A 16,120-nucleotide genomic window follows, 5' to 3' on the forward strand; every position below is an offset into this window, starting at 1 on the left:
AATCAAGCACCGGGGGGAACTGGATAAAAAGTCTCTTTTATCCCAACACACATCTTTAGTGGTGCTCACCTGTAACCAAAACCGCTGCCCCGATTTCCTSCTAGAGGCACGTGCACACTGCTGCAATGTGCTAGGAACTAATGTGAACCTATTATTTTAGGAATAAATAGCCATTTTTTTAAAGGATGGTTTCCAAAGTATCCCTGGAGCTTTATATAGCCAAAGCACAGTCATGCAGCCTCGGTATTATCTGCATCCCTTCCTCTTTCAATTTATCCCGTGTTTCCTCAGCCACAGCATTGTTTTCCAGACGCTGGGAGCTTCCTTCCTTACTCGCTTTCAGTGTTCCCAGTTCAGAGCAGCGTGAGTCAGAAACCAAACACCGACCGGCTGCTTTTTGCCCCGAGAAACCTGGCAATCTCTGGGGTCTTCTCGAGAGCAAGGCTTTTTGAATGGCTTCATCACTACAACATTGCTGGGAGAGAGGGGCTTTTCAGAGCATTTCTTTCCTTAGCCCTGGGAAATAACAGGGATGCAAGGACTTTTCCCCATGGTGTGAAGCTCTCTCCAACTGTGCTGCTTCCTGCGCACTAAGTTGTGACCTTGGGCTGCAGAATTTGGCTTTATTTGATAAACACCTCCCAGCTCCAGCTTAGAGCGCGCTGCAAAGCTGCGAGACACGGGCTCCCTAAGGCGCCTATGGGCTGCACACAGGGTCCTGCCCTCGGGGTGGGCACGTGCAGAGCTGCCCGGGTAAATCCTTCCTGCAAATGTGTCCTTTATATCCCAAGACATCTATACGCCCTTACATATTCCCTTCCATGCCAAGATATTTCAACATATATTTCCCTCTGAGTCTTCATCTCCCTTGGGACCCGGCCAGCCCCGATCTGCAGCTCAAGCGACTTGGCACCCACTTCTCCCCAGSAGCCCTGGCATCCTGCACCCTGCGGGAACCCCTGTTTATCTTGGCCTCGTTCGGGCTCATCTGCTGCGGAGTCTCCCAGCTTTTTCTTTATTTAAACTGCTCGCCGTGAAGGGAAGGAAGGTGGGACGTGTGTGCAGAGGAAGGAGGGACGCTTCGTAACACCACGTTTAGAGGTGGCTGAGGTGCCAGAATGAATGTGCACATCATGTGGGGTTTTTTTGGTCTCATTTGTTCTTCCCACCTCAAAAAAAAAAAAAAAAATCAACACCAAAAAAGAAAGAAAACAGGAATTCCTTGCTTCCTCGCTTACTAATTAAATCTCTTCACCTACAATAAAACAAGAAGGTTATCAATGTAGCAGTGTGCGGTCAACCCGTGTTTGGAATGGCTCAGCAGGAAATTTGGTAGGGAAATACAGCTTGAGCAGCTTAGCAGGTTTTATTTTCAGGCACATGAGCTGGTTCAGCTTGCAGGCATTCAGCTGCCCCACTTCTGTTGTGGTCAGATGGCTCCAGTCCCACCAAGCTGAGTCAAGCAGGGGCCTCCCAGGCAGAGAGGAATCACTTGGGCAATGGGTTGCACTTGTCCTCCCTGCTCTAGATGCTGTAGAATGGATGGAAAAAGGACAAAAAAAMCCCAATTTCCACCTTGTCCCGGTTACAAATTCCTGCAGTCACATTGCAGAAGGGTCTCCAGAGCTGATGTGTGCAAGCGCCGGGGCGGTGACAGGGGTTTTGGGTGTGAGCTGCTTGGCATCCAGCCACCTTGGCAAGTGGATGTAAATCCCGTGGGAGATGCAAGCCCATACACTACTTGGGGAAATCCAGGTGCTAATTTTGGTTCTCCGTCTCTCCCGTTTCCCTCCCCCTCAAACCTTGTGCTTCTTGGTAACGTAAACTCCTCATTCTAGAATTAATTCCTCAAGAAATAGGGCTGTGGGGTTATCCTGAACTCTTTGCTGCACTTGTTTCCTACCCTTCTGCCACTGCAGTGCTTTAAAACCTCGTTTTCTTTCTTTTTCATTGGGGTTTGCCGGTTGAAATGAGTGACGAGCCTCGGGCTCCAATGCAGCCAGTTGTTCTGTGGCCCTCGTCAGCGTGAGAAGACTAATGGCCTGAGCCAAGATGCAGTTAAARCCCAACTTAGCAGGTCTACGACCGGCTGACCCTTCTGCTCCTAACAGGCCTGTGTCAGCTTAACTTGCAAGGACTGAGGAGCTGTCAGTTGGACAGAGGAGCTGTCACTTTGCCGACTGTGAGCTTGGCTTTTGCTTATTTATTTTGAGAGGAATTTACCCATTGCAAATTTCTTACCAGGCCCTTCACTGGAGTGCTGGAGATGCCACAAAGGGTGAGGTTTAGTGTCAGRCAAATCCGCAGGTGCCTTAACACCCACTGAATACCCCTCCCACCAGCTAAATGCGGCTCTGGCACCACTTGGGGTGCAGCTCCRGGCTGAGGCTGCCACAGATGGGGACTCTGGAAGACCGGGGCGAACGTGTTGGCCGCCCCGCCGCGCTCCTCCTCGCCCTCTCCCTGCCCGTGTCCCTGTCCTGCTCCCTCGCCGGCCCAGCGTTGCTTAGTCTTCTCCCAAGGGCGTTTTGCTGTATCAGTGGAGGGTACGTGGGTGTTGTGAGAGCTGGAGCGCAAACCCAAACAGGCTAAGTTACCTAAGGAAAAACACAYTATGAACCAGGCTCCTGGGTTAAGGAACGAGCTGTTTGCTGGRGGGTGGATGGACCTGCATTATGCACTATAAATTGTGCATGCAATGGGATCTTTCCTGATTTGAACAAGCAAGTCTCAGCCCATGCAGCTTTGTGTGCTTTGTTTGGGCTTAAAGCCTTAGGTTGGTAAGGAATTTTAGTAGAGCCCCCTGTCCCCGGACTCTGCAGCTTCCAGTTATTGCAGGAAGAGTATTTAACAGRATGGGATTGTGGGCTGGGTTAAAATTCATCCTTTCATAAGTCGAATCATCTCATCTCTGCACAAATCTGGAAATGAATCAAGGTCTCCTCAGATCTGTCAGCCATCCCAACTCATCCACTTCATTTATTGTCTGAGTGGGTTGCAAAGTCAGAGAGTTACATAAATGGCTTTAAGCTAGTTYCAAGAAGTCGATATTGCTCGTGTGCAAATGTCAAGGAGAGCTGCAGACGTCAAAAGCAAAACCCCTCCTGTGGTAGCTGGAGGTGCTTGTAGCTGCAGCAGGGCAAATTAGTGAATGCTAAATGCTGCTTTTTTATTGCACAGGCAGTGGAGAGCAACGTGAAGCAACATCTGTGCAGGAAAGCTCCRTGATGATTTATACAGGGCGAGGAAWGGSTTAAGACGTTGCTTTGCAGACGAGATTCTGCCAGTTGACCACTCTGAAGATAAGGAAGGGGACTGAGATGACTGAAAGGTAGGAAAAAGACTGGGTGGCCCTTGTGAAAGATGCGCTATATGGGGCACTGAAGGTGATGCTTATGCGCAAAAGAATTATCATACTGAAAGTCCCCATCTCATTGTCTGGAGCAGCAGGGCCAGGGCCTGACCTTCCTAAATCATGCCCTACACTTGTGCAAGATTTTATTCCTTTTTTTTTTTTTTTTATCATTTTCTTCTCCGTTATTCCCAGATACGAGTGTTGTACTGCACTCATTCTTTTCAAGGCAGTAGCATACAGTGACAGGGCAGCCTACGATTTGTCATGTAATAATGACATGAAGCCGCTATTACAACACTATAGCAAGATTTTTTCCCCCCTTTATATACCAGTGCTCTTTATGGAAGTATCCTCCAGCGCAAGGTGTGACAGCGGTGCAGCACAAGCACCTGGCATCTCGCTGGGCCCCTTTGGCCCTGAGCTCTGCCCCAGCGRTGTGGGAAGCACGTTCCCTGCTCGCCCTCGTGCAGCTGATTTAATTTAGCAAATGCAAAGCCGCCTGACAGCTGCTGTGGCCTCCTGCTCTGCTTGTGGAGGTCTGTGGATGCCGCTTTGCCAGGTGAGTGACTGCAAAGGGAGCCCCCCATGATGGCCACAGGACAAGCTGGGGGTGCTCATATGAAAAGGCAGAAAGGGAAGGGCCACTTTCCCAGACTTATGGTTTCCAGGAAATTCTCTGCGTGCAATGGATGTAGCCAGAGTTTCTCAAGAGGGCCGCAGAAAACCTTCAATTTAAATATTATTCCAGTTAACATGCGTATTTATGGAAGCGAGGATAAATGAGCACACTCACATGGACTGTTTTGCCGGAAAAAAAAGCTTTCCTTTTTCATTATGGGCACGCACGCAAACGCACGCACACACATAAAAGAGCAAACAGTGCAAAAAAACCYGTGTGTTGATACCCTCGGTGCAGTGTTTGCATTGGTCAAAATCCCACATGCAGGGAAAAAGCTAGCACAGGATTTGCTTAGGCKCTCGACACACATTTCCCATTTGGGGAAAATGGACAAATGACGTAATTACTCGACCCTAATGAGAAACCACCTGACTCTGCTTTTTGCCCTGGTGTTTGTGGCTCCTGATGCTTTTACAGGGGAGAGGGAAAATTTAAGAAGTTAGAAAGAACCGCCAGTGCAGCTAAATATTATTTGTAAGTGAGGTGACATTTTCCAAAGAAAAATGGAAATAGTGCTCTGCTCTGCTTTTTCTTCACTGTGAAATAGGCCCATTTAACAGCAAGCAATTGAATAATGCTGGCAAATCCATTAACCTGCTGAAATGGGCACCAGTTGGATGCTCTGTGCTTGGAGCAAAGCCTGCGCCGGGAAGCCAGGCGCGCTCTCGCCTGCCAAACCCCTGGGAGGGCTCTCGAAACGTGTCGTGGGGCTGGTTTTGGATGGACCTCGAGGCTGGACCCCCCAGCAGATCTCTGGGACAAGGAGCGGAGCCTTCCTCTCTGSCCAGGAGCTCTTCCTCCTCATGCAGGGAGTTCTTGACCAGTGACTTTCGTCCTGGCCTCTGCAGAGGAGGGGGATTGGAGGCTGGGTAATTCCCACTAATTCTGCCAAGGGAAGAATTACRTTGTCACGTGAGCCCTTGGCACCGCTCTGCTGATACCCATCCAGTTCTTTCACTAAAGAAAACCCAGCTTTCCTCGGGACCATCATAACAGATTCTGCTTCCTTGTGTAACAACAGCCTCCACGAAGCTTGTAGGCTGGTGAGGGCGTTTTGTCGGGATGTGCCTGTGTAAAACTTGGCCTTTCCAGCAGGAGCTTTGCCAAGCGAGGTGGTAGCCGACATCCAAAGGGTCACCGAGGAGAAGCAGGGAGCCGACGAGACCTTTGGTTAACGTTGCTTTATGCCAAGCACTCAAGAGAGCTGCTGTGGCTGCATAAAAGCACATACACCTTCTTACTTTGATTTTTTTTTTTTTTTTTTTTTGCATTTTAACCTCCTGCCACCGGTTTGCACCTTGCCTGACAATAGCCCTTTGTGGGACGGGGCTGGAGAGCAAATTGTCAGCACGTTAGCCAGAAAGACTGAATCCACTTTTCATTTGCCACCATCGCTCCTTCCAGCTTGTCCTGACCAACAGCTGAAAAATTCCTTTTCCTCTCCCTGAATGCATAATTGCTTATTTATACACAAACCATGCAGCATTTACGTGCTATACCTGACCTAGAAAAAAAGATCAGTCAAGAACTATCCTAGGAGATGTGAGTGCCCGTCAACATACGATCTCCACCTAATTTATAAGGTATTAAATTACAAAATAATGAATCTTTTCAGTTAGCATTCTGGCACATGATGATAGTATTACATTTTATGCGGGAATATCAACCACAGCTCTTGCCCCATAAAACTGCAAACAGAAATTTGTAAGCATTGGCACTGGTTCTGCGCAGAAGAAGACAACCATTATGCTGGGGTTACAGTCAAGCTATGTCTGCACGGCCTGGAGCGCGTCCAGGCCCACAGAGCGCTTCCCCCTTYGCTTTTAACATTTCCTTAAGAAGGCTAGACAGTGGTTTCTAGGGCAGGTTTGGCTTTTTTCTTGCAAATTTAACTGGAGGAAGGTGTGCGGAGCGGGGAGCAGGTCTGCCAGGGTCCTCACTAGGGAGATGCTGCCGTCCCGTTGCTGGCTTTGCTGCAATGGTTCTGCCCTTGGTTGCACCACGGCAGCCTTGTCCCAGAAAATCCCAAATTCTGTGTGTGTTTCATGAGTTTGCTGCCTATGGGAAACCCTGCTTGTATCAGAGTATGAATAAATAGTCGCATCCAGGCTCCCAGGCAAGGTTGGAGTGAAAGCAGCCAAAACTCAGTGCTGAGATTTAGTGTTTTGGCTGCTCTAATTCTCCCTGCAGATAGTGCATTTGTTTATATACTTGTTCTCCGCAGTACCAAGGCACTATATAACCCATAGTCGGTTTAGAGCTAAACTAGACCGACCTCGACGCCCCGCCATAGACTTGTTAAGCAAATCACTTTTTCGTTCAAAGTGGAAGCAGTGCTACATAAATATTCCCTCCAAGGCATGGCATTTTTTACAATTGAATTCTTTTCACACCTTTAAAAACTGATTGCTTTGAGATGTAATTGCATGTGAGATGCAGCTTTCATGAAACTTGATCTGCAAAATGAAGATAAGCCGCTGAGTGGAAGGCATCTGTTCCATTAAGGTTTTTATCTGTCAGTTATGGGCAATATAGCCCTAGAAGCAACTTCATACTGCCCAGCAGAAACTGGATATCATTGATCTAACAAGCAGCAGTTTCATTCTTTCCCATGTTCCGTTGGTTATCTCATTGACTTATCTTACACTGAAGAATGAACCAGCCAGTTAAGGTCAGTATAGTTTGTGTGCCACAAAAGCTGCAGGAATGAATCACTCAGTAAAATGCAACAGCATAGACAGTTAAATTTACATATATATTTATATAATCTATAAAAGGAAGTGCAGGATGTAATAAATTAATTGCAAAACAAGAAAACACATCGCTATGACTATGTAGGAAAACAGTGCAGCTAACTTGTTTTACTTATTCATCTTCTGGAATTACTTTCAGACCCCTAGCTTAATTAATTAGTTGACTGTGTAGCAAAAAAAAAAATAGCAAACAATCATTTACAGSATCTTCTTCTAATAGGCAGAAAATTAATTCTGCTAATAAGACACCAGTTATCTATATCCAAACATGTTCTTTAGCAGGAACAGCACTTTATGCTTCCTCCAGCCCTCATTTATGCACAAGTTCTATATAACAGACTTGGCCTACAAACAATTCTGGGGTTTCAGACCCTTTCTTTCAGCTAATTTTATAGTCCAGCCCTTACCAGAAATAGTCGCTCATAATCTCCTGGGATATAAAAGCCCAGGTGCAGCATGGCCATAATGCACTCTGTGCTTCTCCCCAGAGATGGCACTTAAAATAAAAAGCAGCTTAATTGTACAAAGATGAAGCTCATTTCTAAATAGCTTCATTAATTGTTCTTTTTTTCTTATTAATTTTCTTTTATACCATCAAGCAGCTGTTTTGCCTTCTTTTCAAATCATAATTATTTACACTCTAAACCTCTCCAAAAGCTAAATATTAAATGCCTGTACCTAGTAAAACCAGGATATGTACTCTTGCAGTGAAATAAGGAAAAGCCAAGGCTTTTATTACACCTTTTTAAGCAAATATACATATTGTGTGAATTATTGAGTTAACATATGATGATTCATCTCCAGGAGATATGAAATATTGGCAGATACCTATAAGAATCTTTTCTATATACATTTCCCACCTGGTTCCAGGTCAAATACTGAGGGGGAAAATGCCAAATGTTGGCTTTTGGGGATTACAGAATCTGCTCCAAGCCCTCCTTAGGTGGTGTATGTGTTATCACACATCTGTATTCTCCAGAGAGACCCATCCGGATTATTATATCTCGTGTTCTCAGCTGGAGATGCCTGATGGAGCAATCCCATGTGAGCGTTTGCCCACTGGTGCACTTGTCCCCCCCTAACTTTCCTTCAGCAGCACCATGTGTGAACCCACGTTCTGCGGCAACTATTTTGCACATGATGTTAACGAAGAAATGAATGGACGACAGCTCCACGTGCAAATGCATGGCTAGAAATGTGACTCGGATGTTGGATCCCCCCCATTCGTAATGGCCTGGTCACTTATTTCATCCTGGGGTGCCGGTAGCGCAGTCTTCGTTAGGGGCATTTCAGTCTTGAAGAAAGAATCCATTTTTATCTGGGTTTTTATGTTGAAAGACTTCTGGAAGGACTCTGACGTGAAGTAGTAGATGAAGGGGTCGAAGCAGCAGTTCATGGTTGCGATGCACAATGTGATGGGGTACATCGTCCTGGCAAAGCGCTCCAAGGAGCAGTTTGCTATCGCTTGGGAGCGCACCAGGGCATAGAGGAAGAGGATGGAGTTGTAGGGCACGAAGCACACCACAAAAATGGCCACGTGCACAATGATCATCTTCAGTACTTTCTCCTTGTTTGTCCCAATCTGAGACAAGGTGGCAGGTTTCCGAAGAGTCCTGAGTACTAGAGAGGAGCACGTAAGGTTGAGCAGCAAAGGAATTATGAATCCCACCACTTCAATAAATATAGTGATCTTGGACAGGTAGGTTTTCCAGATGCGCTTGGAGAAACCTTCAAAGCAAGTCGTGCTGGTGTTAGAGACRTTGGTGGTGGAGAACAGCGAGGCTGAAATTCCCCCGCTGAGGACCAGTATCCAGACACCAGCACATACTATGGCCGAGTTCCTCCTCGTGCGGATGGTGCGAGAGCGGAACGGGTAGACGATGGCGAGGAAGCGGTCGACGCTGATGCAGGTGAGGAACAGCATGCTCCCGTAGATGTTGGTGAGGAAGGCCGTGCCGGAAATCTTGCACAGGCTGTCCCCGAAAGGCCAGTGCCTGTTGAAATTATAAAAGATTTTGAAAGGCAAGGTGAACACAAAGAGCAGGTCCGACACAGCCAGGTTGGTCATGAATATGGCCGTTTCGCTCCGCATTTTCATCCGGCAGCAGAAAACGAAAAGGGAGGCGCAGTTAGTGATCAAGCCAAGGATGAAGACCACGCTGTACACAGCTCCGTACAGGTTGTACTTAAAGGAATCATCTGTCAAGCAGGTGTGATTGCTGTGGTTTCCCATGCCAGGCTTGGGATGTGCTTCCAAAGAACTCCAAAGCCTACTTCAGGGACATCCATAAAATAAGGTAGCGATCCCTTTTCTCCCTGAAGAAACACATCCCAGGAAGGTTGCTCGGCACCTCACGACCATGGGTTTCTTCAAGTCCTTTTGTCCTAAAGGAGAGATAAACAGAAGCTGTCAGTCCTGCAAACTGCTAATGTTTCGAATAGCTCTACAAGACACCRTGTGTTCTTTCCTTTCTTGTCTTGAAGACAAGACCAGTAGTTAGTCTACAACRTGATCTTTTTAAATTCTGCCATTCCTGGAATGTTTTAAAGTTGAACCTAGCAGTTTCTGACCTTGGCCTGTCCTTTCCTCTCCCGCTTTGCTCTCTAGTCTTCCTCCTGATAGCTTTGTCCCAACTCAGCAAGCTTTGGAGGAGCATGGAGTAGGAGTAAGCATGCTCTTTAACAGAAATAAGTGCTTTTAGTACTCTCTCGATGTCCTCTTATTGCTATTCTATGTATTTTAAAGGCCTGTAAAAAAAAGTGGTCAGAAAATCTCATTAATTAGGGAGAGACGAGCTTGTGATTTGGGCACTGTGGCTGGCAGCATCTTGGGAATGTGCAGCAACGCTGAATAACTGAAGGAGAGACCTTTGCACCATGAAATAGAGCAAAGCAAATGTGAAACAAAGTTCGTGTCCTCCTGTAATCTATAATATAATGAACGTCTCCGTAAGTGAAACTGAGCAGCAATGTAGAGGGATGAGGTGGTTGTGAAGAACTGGATCTGTTCCAGAAATGGGTCCTCTGACAATGTGGTTTCGACAGCCAACATTTAACTGAAAAACAAGTTTGTGTTAGAGGTTGAAATGGCAACATATAAACAAACAAATGGAGGAGAAAAGCATGGAACGGAGACAACTGGGGATGYGGAGTATCTGATGAAATTTAAATGTTTTCCATATGGGTTTCCTACTGGAAAGGCTTAGGCAGACGACTGTCCCCGCGCGCTGCCAGCGGGTCAGCTGGTGAGAGGTCCAACGCTGGGGACAGTGTCACGGGGACCGTCAAGGACGGAGCTGCTGCACGGAGCAGCGGGCAGACGAGCAGCCAGGGAGGGTCCCCACTCCTTGCAAGTTCACCTTGGGATGGCTTGGATCGTCCGGCGTCCACTAAATTTTTTTCCACTAAATTCACGGCAGAATGAACTTGATTGTGAAATGAGAGAAAGCAGCTTAAAGAAAACTTGGAGCCCTTAAGAAGTTCTTYAGCAGGAAAGTCTCAACGGGGCCTTTTCCTTGCACATGAAGCAATCTGAAGGTGCTTGCTCGCCTGATCCTGYGCCTCCTGCTCCACATCCAGCAGCCACCAGGACAGGCCTCTCTTCCACGCACTGCTTGTGGCTCCTGCTCAAACGGGGTGCGTTTGCAAGGGCCGAGTCAAGCAAACACAAAAGCCCTTGGCAGGTGCGACCTGCACAAGGGCTCACACCGACTTGCACCCCGCGAGCCTCAGCCTGGCGCTCCAGGAAACCTTTGGCAGAACCAGCTTGTAGCTTGATGCAGGTCAGCCGTTCATTTGTATGGAAAATAATGACGCCGGGTAAAAACCAGGCTTTAAACTCAGCTGTAGTACTTCTGCCATGTGGCAGTCTTGCTGTGCTGTAGGTAGAGCTTGTTGTCCACAAGCGCATTAAGCCAAGGGCAAGATGATGACAGYGTGGATTTGGGGGCTGATGCTGCATCTTAATGTTTGCTTTTTCTCCTCCTTGCTTTCACGTATCCTCCTTGGCCTGGCTGCACAGGGCATCCTGTTTGCTTATTTATTGAAACAACTGAAGCTACAAAGTAGTTTTGTGCAGTTTCTGACAGAGCAGATGAAAGCCTTTCGCACCCAAAAGGACTCTTTTTTTTTTTTTCTAGATTCCTGTTGTCTGTAACCACGTTATCTCTAAATCAGGTGACAAACAGGTTTTATAGGTGACAGGAGCTGTGCAGAAGCCAAAAACGATGGCTCAAATTGTGCATTTTACTAATTTTGAGATTCCCTCTAGCTTTCACCCAGGGGTGTCTGCAGGTTGTGGCAGTTCTCGTTGTGCTTTGCTASAGTCTCAGAGCCGACCTTGAAAATAAACAAGTATTTTTGTGGGGCACAGCGGGTGCCTTGTGCCGACAGCACAGGAATCACGTTCATGGGGAGGGTTTCGCTTGGCTGCCCCAGGCAGGACCTGCAAGAGCAGCCCCACGAGCGGGTCCGGGTGGGCACCTCCTCCTTTATTCCTTCCAGCCATCTAAATAAGATTTTTCTGTTTTTTTTTTTTTTATTTTTTTTGTTTATTTAATGATTATTTTGCATGAGGCTCTAGGGCATGGACTCTTCTAGGCAGTGATCAGCACTATAAGTGCTATATAAGCACTTATAAGTAAGTCTATACTGCAGCTGCTGACCTTATGGATAGGCTCCGTGTACTTTTTCTACATGAAAAAGTTACATTTTTGGACCAGTCTTTGGTATTGCTAGCGAGGAATCGCAGCCCCAAACTGATCACCTCTTTTCCCTTTTGGGCTAGCAGATGGTAGTGAAGCCAGCTCCGCATTGCCAGGCCCTGGCGGTGGGGACTTGCCTGTCCTCAGCTGTGGCAGCGCCCTGCACTTCCACTCTTGCAGTGCTGATGCACACCAAGCTCGCCAAGTTGAGCTCTGCATCTCCGCCTTCCCTTCCCAGCTTTTCCAGCTGCCTTTCCCAGTGGTTCTTCCCAGCGAGGTAGAAGCAGGAGGAGCCAGTGGAAGCAAAGCCCCAAGTGACAACGTGCAAATGCTTTAATCTCTTTCATTTACTAATCCGGAGTGATGCATTCAGGAACAGTGGGAAAGCAGCAGACAGGAGCGTGGCTTTGAAGCCCGGGGCGCTTTCTGCAGCTTCAAAGGGTTTATTCTTCCCCAGGGCTTGCGGGGGCATCAGGCACCAGTGCCTGGGCAAGAGGGGGGCCTTTTCTCATGATTAGCATGAAAGAGGGGCAGAGAGGCCCCTATTCATGGCTTTGACACTTGTCGCGCAGGGATCCTCAATGCCAATGTTACCTCCATTTCCCGATATTTGCGATCCTCAATGCCAATGTTACCTCCATTTCCTGATATTTGCGGTGCCCCGAGAAGCCTCTCCCACACCTGATAGGAAGGTGATAGCCAAGCTGCTCACGGTCATCTCCATCAACCAGATTTCGCCGTGGGACTTTCAGCTCTTGTCAAGTCCTCGTCGGGAGCAGGAAAACAAACTTCCTGGGGCTCCCTGTGCTTTGGGCAGCACCATTCAGGGCTGAGGGGCATGTGGGGCATCTCTGGCCTCCCCAAACCCAGGGATCCCCCAAGGGCCCCAGCTCCTTTTTGTGGTCTGTGAGCAAGAGGTGCGAACCGGAGCAGGATCCTCCTGGATGCGGTTAAAGGTGCAAACCGGAGCCCACCAGACCCAGTGCAAACACCCMCCTCGCTCTTTTTCTCTTTTTTTCCCCTTTTTTAATTGGCCAGCACTGCYGCTGTCTCCCACCCCTCCTCTGAGRCCTACAAAGCATTTCCTGCTCGCGGTGACTCCTCTGGGCTGTATCTGTTTTGTATTGAGCTAATTAAAATGTTTCCTTCAGAAGAGAGGGCGAACTGCCTTACCCCGCATTCAGCCACTGATCCTCAGGGCATGACTCTCTTTTTGTTTGCACTAAGAATGTCTCTCTCCATTTACATCACCCGCTTAACCCTTGCCGAGCTGCTCCAGYTCGTGTCCAGGCCGGGAGCCGCAGAATTCCCCCCAAACCTCCCCATTAACCCTGCAGACCTGCAGCGTTTTGCAGCCTTTTGCTTTTCCGTGGAAGCTCAAGCAGGTTTGGGAGCATTATGAGCACGCTGCTTTTTTTGCAGCCTCAGGCCTTTTGCTTGGGGGACATCTCTTTATGGCAGTGGGGTGAGATCCAATTGAGCTCATGATGAGAGGAGATGCAGCGGGRAAAAAAAAAATGTGAAGAATTGATGAAAAACAAAGTTGCTCTGTCTGACCCAGTGCTCGAGGTTGTTTTCCCTGGGGAATGGGAGCTGGGGCTGGAGGTAGCGCTGCCTTTGATGCGGTCCTGTTTATTGACAGAGGGCATAAAAAAAAAAAGAAAAAGAAAGAAGAGAGCCCTGTTGCCCTGAGCACGCTCAGGAATCCAGCAACAGGAGCCAGTTTATTTGCTCACGACACCAAAACCCTTTCCAGGCTGCATTTGGCACCCCAAAAGTGCCCTTTCTTGGCTTTCCAGGCCCACCGCAGCTTTCTCCAGGCAAAGCTTGGTAGCAGGACAGAGCACAAAGCTGTCCTGATGCCTTCGACATAAACAACTTGGTGCAAAAATACAGAATCCGCGATGCTGCTGTGGTTTGAGTGCCCTGAAACCACTTCCAGCAGCGCCGGGAGCAAGTTGGCGAGGGGCTGGGCACTGCGCATGTAGAAGATGCCGCGTTACCCACAGCTTCACCAGCTGAAACGGGGAAAATATTAGATGAAAACAGACTCTTTGGTGGTGGCTCTCCATGGCCATAGTAGGCATCTAAAATGTCATAAGATGGGTTTTGAGCAGGGAGAGCAGCACAACCTGCGGCTTCTCCTCGTCCCGTGCACAGGCTGATGAGCACCCTGCATACTCTTGCTCAGAGCTGCCAAGGTAAAGAGGCTTCGTGTTTTCAGCAAAACAAAACCCACCCGTTCCAGCAAATCCAGAAGATTTTCCTTGCCACTGGGGTCAGCTCAGGTGAATTTGGCTCCGCACCCCTGGCTCCTTACGGCCCTTTCTGGCGCATCCAGAAGATGATGCTCTTGGGGGAACCTTGTGAAGCCACTGTCTGTTCCTGTGGATAAAYAACTTCTCTCTTCATGGAAAAAAAATTGCCTTTAGTCTTGCTGAGACTAAAGCAGGTCCCTATTTGCACAGGAGCTGCAGCTTGGGAAGGAGCTGGGGATCTCTCAGCATCACTGTTCATCCAGGGAGGACCTGAGAGGACCAAATCTCTGTTTCCCTGACCTGGGATGGTGCCATTGACTTTCACATTACTTTTTTGGCCAAATTGCAAAGAAAATGGAATTGCATTCAGGCCCCAGTTGCATTCATCTGCCTGCGCACAAGCTCAGCACAACTACAGGACTGAAGAGACTTTTGATTCCCATCAAGCAGCCCAACCTCAGCGGAGCAGAAGTGTCATTTTTACTGCCAGCGACTGGAAGCAGAGCGAGCACCGAGTCCCCCTCCCCTTTCCCTGCTTTTCTGGCCTTTCCTTCAACATTAAAAGCCCTTGAGCCCAGCGAAGCTGCAAGGCTCTCTGCCTGCCGGCTTCGTGACGCCTTTCAGAATAGTAGTACGAAAAAGCKGATAGAAAAGGGCTGCGCGGGGGGAATATCCTTATCACTGGCCTTCCCAGCGCTTCCCATCTGCCAGATTTTGATGTTCTGCTCATATAGGGGAGCAGTAACAAGAGACACAGTCGCCTCCTCCCAGAAAACCAGGGCGGAACATTACTCAAAGTTTCAAGCTCCTCTTGCAAGCTCCTCCGCAGGGGGCTCCTGGCATTGCRGCGTGTTGCTTTCTGGCAGCTGCATCTTTAAATGGCTTGGAGCTTGCGGATTCGCTCTGCTTCTGACAATAGTTTTGCTATTTGCATAGAGCCATACTCAGATTTTCATGGGGAACTTTGCAAATGAGTTTTCAAGGATTCTTTTTAGCTATCAGTGAAAGTTAAGGTGATACTTTAAAAGTTTTCGGTATAAAAAATAGACCTTTTTCCTGTTCTTAAACAGAGGTTATAGGAATGAGCTCTCTCGATCACAGTGCACGAAACTGAGAACGTGCTGCTGTAGCTGCAAGGCTCTGTTCCTGCCACGTTTTATCTGCTGCCATCTCCTGAGCTTGCATTACCTTATGATACTGACTGCAAGCAGAAAGAAAACCCTCAGCGGGGGATATTTTCCCCAAGTCGGAAAGTAACAACAAGGGCAGAAAAGTCCTTAACTTGGCAGCCTGGGTGCCGTGCTGGGAGCTGCCATGAGACCCCCGGCRATGTCCCCTGCGCCCCACTCAAAAGCAGCTCCTGCAGCGGCGCCTTTCCAGAAACGCGGAGCAGCTTTTGTCTGCTCTAAGCTGAAACCTTCACCTCTCTGCCCAAAGCGTGTCGTTGTGGAGGAAGAAGGGCTGGAGAGAAGCAGGGCAGCYCCGGCCAGGCGGCCGCAATTACCCCCAGCTTCGTGAGAGCCGGAGCTCTTGAGAAGCCCTTAAAATCTAATTCTTTTTCTTTTCTTTTCCCCAGAGCTGACGCCAAATCTGGAGGGGTTCTGGCTGCAGCGCTGCCATCATTTTCCCCTCCAATTAAAAAAAAAAATGGGAGCGCAGAGGTAACGGGGCAGCAGGAAAGCACTCGGTAGCACTCAAAGGCTACAAAGCCAAGCAAAACGGGCCAGAAAACTCCCCAACCGGGATCCAAAGCGGTTCTTTTGCCTCCGTCCCTCCGGAGCGAGGGGTCCCCGGCAGGGCTCGCCGCGAAGGACTCGGTTTCCTGCTGAAAAGCCCCGGACTCCCGGTGTTTAGGGGCATAAATCTCCGTCCGGCCGCCCCCGAGCCCCTGCAGCCCGAGCTGCYCTTGCCTCCCCGCCGCCTTTCCCCCGGGTTTGCTCCCTTACCTCGGGTGCCGGCGGGGCGGCGCGCAGCGCGCTCGGCTCCCGCGCCGGGGAAGCGCCGCTGCCTTTTCCTGCCTCCCTTCCTTCCTCCGCCGCCTCCAGCCCATGGACGCGCTGCCCCGGGACGCGCCCGGCCCCGCTAGCGCGGCCCGCGCATCCCCCGCGCATCCCCCACGGCCCGCGCTGCTCCCGCACCGCGGCCCGCCCCCTGCGCCCGCTTTTATCCCGGCAGCCCGGGCGCTTCCCGAGCGCTCCGGTAACAGCCCGGCCCCCGGCGCCGGGGGCTCCGCCGGCAGGATGCACCCAGCGGGCCTGGAAGCCTGAGGGCRATGGCTTTATTTTATTTTATTTTATTTTATTTTATTTTATTTTATTTTATTTTATTTTATTTTATTTTATTTTATTTTATTTTATTTTATTTTATTTTAT

General features: G+C 48.9%; 1 protein-coding gene across 1 annotated transcript; it reads right to left on the reverse strand.

The window, feature by feature from the left end:
- Positions 1-6,890: 6,890 nt before the first annotated feature.
- LPAR4 (lysophosphatidic acid receptor 4) lies at positions 6,891-15,748 on the reverse strand. The gene is made up of 2 exons (XM_026054682.1): positions 15,695-15,748; positions 6,891-9,172 (listed from the first exon to the last, which is right to left on the reverse strand). The coding sequence occupies exon 2, from the start codon at positions 9,018-9,020 to the stop codon at positions 7,977-7,979; it is 1,044 nt and encodes a 347-aa protein (XP_025910467.1). The 5' UTR covers positions 9,021-9,172; positions 15,695-15,748; the 3' UTR covers positions 6,891-7,976.
- Between the last annotated feature and the right edge of the window lie 372 nt (positions 15,749-16,120).

This window comes from Nothoprocta perdicaria, unplaced genomic scaffold, assembly GCF_003342845.1.
Source record: "Nothoprocta perdicaria isolate Ctin4 unplaced genomic scaffold, notPer1 scaffold_124, whole genome shotgun sequence".
NCBI classification, from domain to species: Eukaryota; Metazoa; Chordata; class Aves; order Tinamiformes; family Tinamidae; genus Nothoprocta; species Nothoprocta perdicaria.